This window comes from Gracilinanus agilis, chromosome 1 (assembly GCF_016433145.1).
Source record: "Gracilinanus agilis isolate LMUSP501 chromosome 1, AgileGrace, whole genome shotgun sequence".
In the NCBI taxonomy this organism is placed as follows: Eukaryota; Metazoa; Chordata; class Mammalia; order Didelphimorphia; family Didelphidae; genus Gracilinanus; species Gracilinanus agilis.
The window spans coordinates 256,273,752-256,280,581 of record NC_058130.1 but is presented as its reverse complement, the minus strand read 5'-3'; the positions used below and the strand labels follow the sequence as shown (position 1 = coordinate 256,280,581).

Sequence of the window (6,830 nt, the reverse complement as noted above, 5' to 3'; positions counted from 1 at the left end):
GAGAGAGAGAGAGAGAGAGGGAGAGATTGGGGGAGAGGGGGAGAGAGAGAGAGAGAGAGAGAGAGAGAGAGATTGATTGATTGGGGAGGGCTACTTTTTGAGAGAGATCTAGACTATTTGATTCAGTGCTAAAGCAAGTTGCCACCTTCTTTCTTCCTGGCAGAGTTCAAAATTCTGTGTCCATGTCAACTTGACCCAGTTTTTTGACAAACCTCAGGAAAGATAAAAGGATACATAGAATTTCAATAGTAACTTCCAGACAGGGTGGGCTTCGAAGATTGAAGCCAAATACACTAGCTGAAAATGCTTCCTGTTTATTTTAAGTTTGGGTCCAAAAGTTCTGTCTCCAGAGAAGCACTTTTAGTATGAGATTCACTCAGTCCCCTCAAATGCCTATGCAACAAACAACCAAAGGAGGTGGGGGGGGGGGGGTGGAGATCATCAAGACTTTAACATAAGAGTTCTTAATTTGAAGATTCAATGAACTTATTTTATTTATATTCTTGTTAATTGTATTTCAATATTATTAGTTTTCTTTGCAATCCTATGTATTTTATTTTATACATTTAAAAACATCAATCTGAGAAAGGGCCATGAGGCTTCATCAGACCCCTATGTCACCAAAAAAAAAAAAAAAAAAAAAAAAAACCGCTTCGACTAAATCGTTTAAGTGTTTCATTTTATCTTGTGGTAACCATTTTTGTTGTTATGGGATGTGTCCATTAGTAGGTGCAGTTTGTAAAAGAGTATGGAAGCATTCCTTCTCACACTACAGATTAGATACATGAGAGAGATATTAGCTAATGCCTAACTTTAAATCCAATTTTGGAGAAAAGGTGAGAAAACTGTATTGACTCAGATAAAAGATGCGTTAACGCAGTCAGATGCTCAATGTTGCAAAGCACACAAACTTTAAAAAGGCAAAGCCGCAATAGAGGAACTTTTTTTTTTTCTAATTGTAACTTTCTTCCTTCCCATTTTACTCCCGACAATGGTTTCTTCTCCTTCCTGATCTGGAAATTAATTGGTCTGGAGCTACCACAACTCTCTGCTACATTCCCAGGTACCCAAAAAGCAGGATGGCGAGAAATCAACAGGGGTTGGGGGCGGGTGCTCGAGAAACTACCACCAGAGCCAAGCGGAGGGAAAAGTGCTTTGATAGGGGTAGCTTGCAATTATCCGCCCGGGTGCCATCGCACGCGTGTCTTCCCGCCCCCACCCAAGCCTTCGCATCCAGAGGCGCTCACCGAGCTGCTGCCCCCCAGCTTCGCGCTGATCCTCTTCACCAGCATAATGCGGCTACTTCTCTTTTTGCAGATGCCGCCTCCTTCCTCCTCCTCCGCTGATGCCGCGGGTGCCGCCTCAGCTGCCGCCGCCTGCTCTTCCTTCTCCGGCGGCAGCTCGGGACTCATATTGGTCCCATTTCCCAGCCGGCTGGGAGGAATGGCGAGGCAAGCAAGAGGAGGCAGAGGGACTGCGGCTGCAGGGGATTCCGCTCCTGCCCGGTGACTCTCTCGAGCTGGCAGCGGCCTCCTCCTCGCGCCAGAGCTCGTTCCGTCATCTGCCTCACTTGGGCCAGCGGCGCTCGCACTGCGCTCGCCGGTGGCGGCGGAGGCAGCGGCGGAGCGCAAGAAGAGGAGGCAGGCAGCCAACCCGACCACAGCAACTAGCGAGAGCCGGGGGAGGGGCGCCTGTTACTGCGCGCACGCGCACTTCCACGCGCGCAGCCCGGGACGACCGGAGCGCGGAGGCCCAAGCTCGGACTGGAAGAATCCTGCGGTGGCCCACTTAGAGCTTACTCTGTGGTCCCTGCATGGGCAAACTAGAAGACCATGACCCGGCGACTGAATCCGGGCCACAGCTTCCTGAAACTTTACACGCCTCCGGAAACGCGTCACTGCATCCGCTTACGACCGAATCACACACGCACCTCACTCCCGCCCCCTCCCCCATTTCTCCTTTTCAATCTCCCTCTTCCAAAAGTAAGGGGAGGAGTAAGAATTGGCTCCCAGGGAGGTGGAAGGGTGCAAAGAAGGCCTAGAGCTACCTCAGTTAAGGCTGGGGCCCCCAATCAAGAAAAGTCCACGGCTATTCGGGACAGCCAAGTCCCAGGGGTTGTCGAATGTACTGTCCTCCAGACACTTTCTGCTGGAGATGATATGTAGCCGCCTAAGTATGTAAAATAGAAATACAATTCCATCTCCTTTGAGATGAGAAGATTGCGTTGTGGTTTCAAAATCAGTGATGTGTAACATCCTTTGGTATAGTTATTAATTGTAAATGTTTTGAGAAGTATTTGTACATATCTTTTGACCACTTCTATAGTAGAACGACCTTTGGTCTGTTATCCATGTCTTAGATATTGAACCCTATGATAAACTTCTCTTGTAATTTTTTGTTATGACCTTTAATATTCGGCCATATAGCTTTTGAATTTATTTTGGGATATGTTGTAAGGTGTTGGTTAAAGCCTAATTTCTTCCAGTCTTCAATTCACGGTTCCACAGTTATAAAACAGGGAGTTCTTTCCTAAGTAAAATGTTTTATAAGTTTATTAACTACCAAAACATCCAAAACCACATGAGCATCTCCACTGTGTTAAAACTATATCTTGAGACATCCAGGTAACACAATGGATAGAGCTCCAGGCCTAGAGTCCAGAGGTCCTGAGTTCAGACTTGGCCTCAGATACTTCTAGCTGTGTGACCCAGGGCAAATCATGTAATTCTATTGTCCTAATCCTTGCTTGCGCTTCTGCCTAAGAGTTGTTACTAAGACAAAAAAGTAAGAGTTTAAAAAATAAGTAAATAAAACTGTATCTTGTAGTCCTGACAAACCTCACCCTTCCTCTTCTAATCAGTATAATAAATAAGTATAAAATGATAATAGCTGTAAGATCCCAAAGGGGAACCTAAAAATCATTTGCAAATGCTTTCAAAGAACAAAGGAGTATAATTTACAAATTATATATTTACCAAAAATCACATTCTGGTAAGATGCACTGAATCAGGGGAGCCATCTAGGCTTTTCCAGCAGGGTCTTTTGGTGCTGTGATATGTAAATGTTAAAAAAGATCCAGACAGCTGGAGTAAGATCAGCAGCACACCAAAAGATACTGACAGTTTTGTGGATATGTTAACTGGAAAATTTTGTAGATAACTTTGAAATGATTTGGATATGTTATTGGACTGAACCCAAAGCACACATTTACCTTCCCCAATCCCCAACCCCCCCAAAAAAGTATTAGAATGAAATGTCAAACTCCTACTCCCCACCACTATTCTATCCTCATCAGGGTCCACACTCCTGAGTACTCCCAACTCTAATCCATAGTTGTACAAGTGATTTTTGGTACCTCTCTCCCTTTCACTGCAAAGGCCTGCTTCAATGCTATCTCCTTTTGTATCCCTTTAACCATTTGTCTCTGTACTTTCTGTGCCATTTACCCTTTTAACACTTTTATCTTTTAAAAAAGTCTATAAAGTATAGACGTGGAAAAACCTTTTTTAATATCATAAAATGCATCTACCTAAAACCAAAAGCAAGGATCATATACAATGAAAATATACTAGAATCTTTTCCAATAAATATGGGAATGAAGCAAAGATGCCCACTCTGACCACTATTATTTAATATAGTTATATAAATGCAATAGCAATTGGAAAACAAAAAGGAATAAAATAGCTAAAGAGATTCCTGGTTTGCTTGGAAAATCCTGGGGAATCAGCAAAATTACTAATTGAGATAGTTAAGAGTTTCAGCAACGTTGCAGGCTCCATAATAAATACTGAAAAATCAATAGCATTTCTTTATAATAATAAGAAAATGCAAGAAATAATAATAAGGAAATCCCATTCCAAATAGCTACAAGAATGCAAAAAAAAATCTGAGAATCAATATCAGAAGATAGAGAGAGGAGTTACCCACAACTATATACAGATAATATAAGCACACAACTTGAGGATGAAGGGAAAAGGATGCTGGGTAATGAAAAAGCATTCTGGGAGATGGAGTCCGGAGGTTCGAGATTTCTTATTAATACATTCCCCTCTGTGATCCTTTGGGAGACCAAGCTCCCCAAAGGGGTCATGGAAACATAATCAACTTAAAACTTTAAAGATTTTTAACTAAAAGTATATACAATATTACAGCTTCTAAAGGGAAATTAAAATAATTTGGGGATAAAGGGAAATAAAAGAGAAAAGAACAAAACCAACGATTGCTACATTGACAAAAAGGGGACAAAATTAGGGGGCAGTCCCCTTTGGCATAAGAGTGTACATTCAACACAAATGCATTCAACCCCTCATAGTTCAAATCACCACATTCCAAAGTTCACTCTGAATCTTTTGGTGCAGTATGTGGTCTCTGCAGGCATCTTTGTGGAACCTTCTCCAAAAAGTTTACCTTCTTGGATTCTGGCAGGTAGTCTCTTGTTTTAAATTAGGCTCAAATTAAAATCAAAGTTCACAACAATAACATGGTCCTCCCGCCCAAGGAGGATAATAACACATTCCCCCCTGAGGAGAAAACAGTGATACACATAGGAATCACACAGGGATAGTCATAAGGCATATGAATGAATCATCAAAAATATCAAAGAATCCAAAGAAATTTTTAAAAAATAACCTCTGAGTGAAATATAAATATCAAAATTGTGAAAAAATTCACAAATCACAACAGGTTCTTGTAGCAATCCATGTCACATACGCCTGCAATTACAATCATTCATTTTAGCAATCTGGACTACAACAAATTGCCACATTATGAAAGAAAATAGAAAAAGAGACTGGATCTCGAAACAAATGGGAAATAGCATTCCCTGGTGTGACTCTTTTCTTCAATTTCTAGGATAATGGAGCCAGAACAATCAATGTTATATACTTGATATAGTATGTAGTACAAGGAAGTCCTGCATTTGACACATGATAAACAGCCACAACCTTGAGTCTCACACATGATCAAGTCCTTGCATTCTTTGCGCAGAATGCCATCAATCCTCATAGGATTGGTTTGGTCTCTTTTACCTTTTTGTGCTCATTTGGCACTTTGCAGGTTAACTTCTGTGCTCCTTTGTGGTCCATTTCTCTTTGATTCAGACATATTCATCAAGCAAAAGTCTCATAATATTTAAATAATTAGCGGCAGGTTGCCATAGTCCAAAGCTTTATGGGTACACATTTATATGTTAGGCAAATGGACATCTTAGCTTATTCTATTGCAAAAATCAAAACAGTTAAAACATCTTTTCAATACTGGTGACATATGTAATAAGTGGAAAACGTGACTAATAAATGGAGCTGGTGGCACAAGTGAGTCACCTGGACCTGGGAGCCTGTAACTAAAGTAACAGGTGATTTGAGACTGTCTGTGATGTGTAGCCTGAGCTGTGATGCTCAGTCAGTCTCCCTGCTACCTATAGGCTCCTTTAAGATGGAGAGTGAAGAGCCCCTCCCTGCTGGAGTGAAAGCAGACCTCAACAGGAAGTGAAGCTCACACACTTCCTGGACACAATGGATGCTTGCCCAGTACTTCCTTTAAAGTCAACTGGTTGAAATTCTCCCCTCTCCTCAGTCCCTTAGCCCAAGATGACGTTATAATAATTACAGAAACCCTCAGATTCAGGCTAGGGGTTTTATTTTAACAAGAAGGAAAAACTGAGGAAAGAGGGTTGAGGGCTCTTGAGGCTGTTGCTAGGGGCAGCTGGCAAGTGTTGGCTATGGACCTAGAAGGTAAGGTCAGGCTGAGGGAATCAGCCCTCAACCAGAGATAATCTGACACTGCCCTGATGTTGTATAATCCACCAGCTAACAGATACAGTTGTTAAAATTGGCTTGGGGGTATCCCTATTGCTAGGCTGCCCTAATCTAAATCCTGCCCACGTTCCACAACCCAAACCTCCCTTCAACCTCCCAGGGTCCCCAAGGGGAAGTCCGGGATAGTTGGGTGCCTGAGTCAGGTCAAGGAAATCAGAACCTCCAGATTGGTTCTGCAAGGGTCTTTATAGTCCCAGCTCAACTGTCAGCTCCTGGGACTGGCACCTGCCGGGCCAGAGTTCCATTCTCCTAACTGACAGGATTGCCTAGGGTAATATTGCCAATGCAAGAAAGTCTTGCATAAATCCTGCATTACACATATGCTTCAAATATAAAAAAATGAGAGAAAAATCAAATACTATATGGCACATGTAGGAAGAAAAAGAAAAATATTAAAAATGTGTATATTTCACAATCACAGAAGTAAGGTATAGAGTCTACTTTCTAAAAAGTAAGATTCATTTCCTCTTTAACTTGCCATGATCCACAGTGTAAGTGCAAAGGAAATAGAAAAGCAATGGAGATATAGCAGCAATAATATATTCAAGAAAATACAAAAACATCACAAAAGGCACAAAATGTTATAAAAGGCATATCAGGTCAATATAGGTCACTAATACAGATTTTCTTTCGTGAGGTTATATATTGTCCTACAAGGGCAATTTGTTCCAGTACAAGGATCAACCAAATACAGTACAACAAAACAGATTCAGCAATAGGGAAGTCTTATTACAATCAATAGTCAAATACAATCAGTATAGGCAATTATTCATTATCAACAGAAGGTACTCATTTTACATGGCTACAATGAATCCGTGAGTCCCTCTCCCCAGTTTTAATGGCTATTGGTGTAGTCAACAGGACTTGGAATAGTCTGTCATAAGCAGGTTCAGTCCACCCAATACGTTAGAAATTTTTTATGTATACACTATCACCTGGGTTTAAATCATGAAGCAAGAAGTCTAGGGGGCCTGCCTGAACAGCAGCTCCAGAGTCATGGAGTGCTTGCAATTT

General features: G+C 41.6%; 1 protein-coding gene across 1 annotated transcript in view; it reads right to left on the bottom strand.

The window, feature by feature from the left end:
- The window catches only part of LOC123250530 (hippocampus abundant transcript-like protein 1), a 115,199-nt gene extending 113,525 nt beyond the window's left edge, over window positions 1-1,674 (bottom strand). The window contains exon 1 of the mRNA XM_044679649.1: window positions 1,248-1,674. Coding sequence (XP_044535584.1) covers window positions 1,248-1,412 — 165 coding nt within the window. The 5' untranslated portion in view covers window positions 1,413-1,674. The remainder of the gene's footprint in view (window positions 1-1,247) is intronic.
- Between the last annotated feature and the right edge of the window lie 5,156 nt (window positions 1,675-6,830).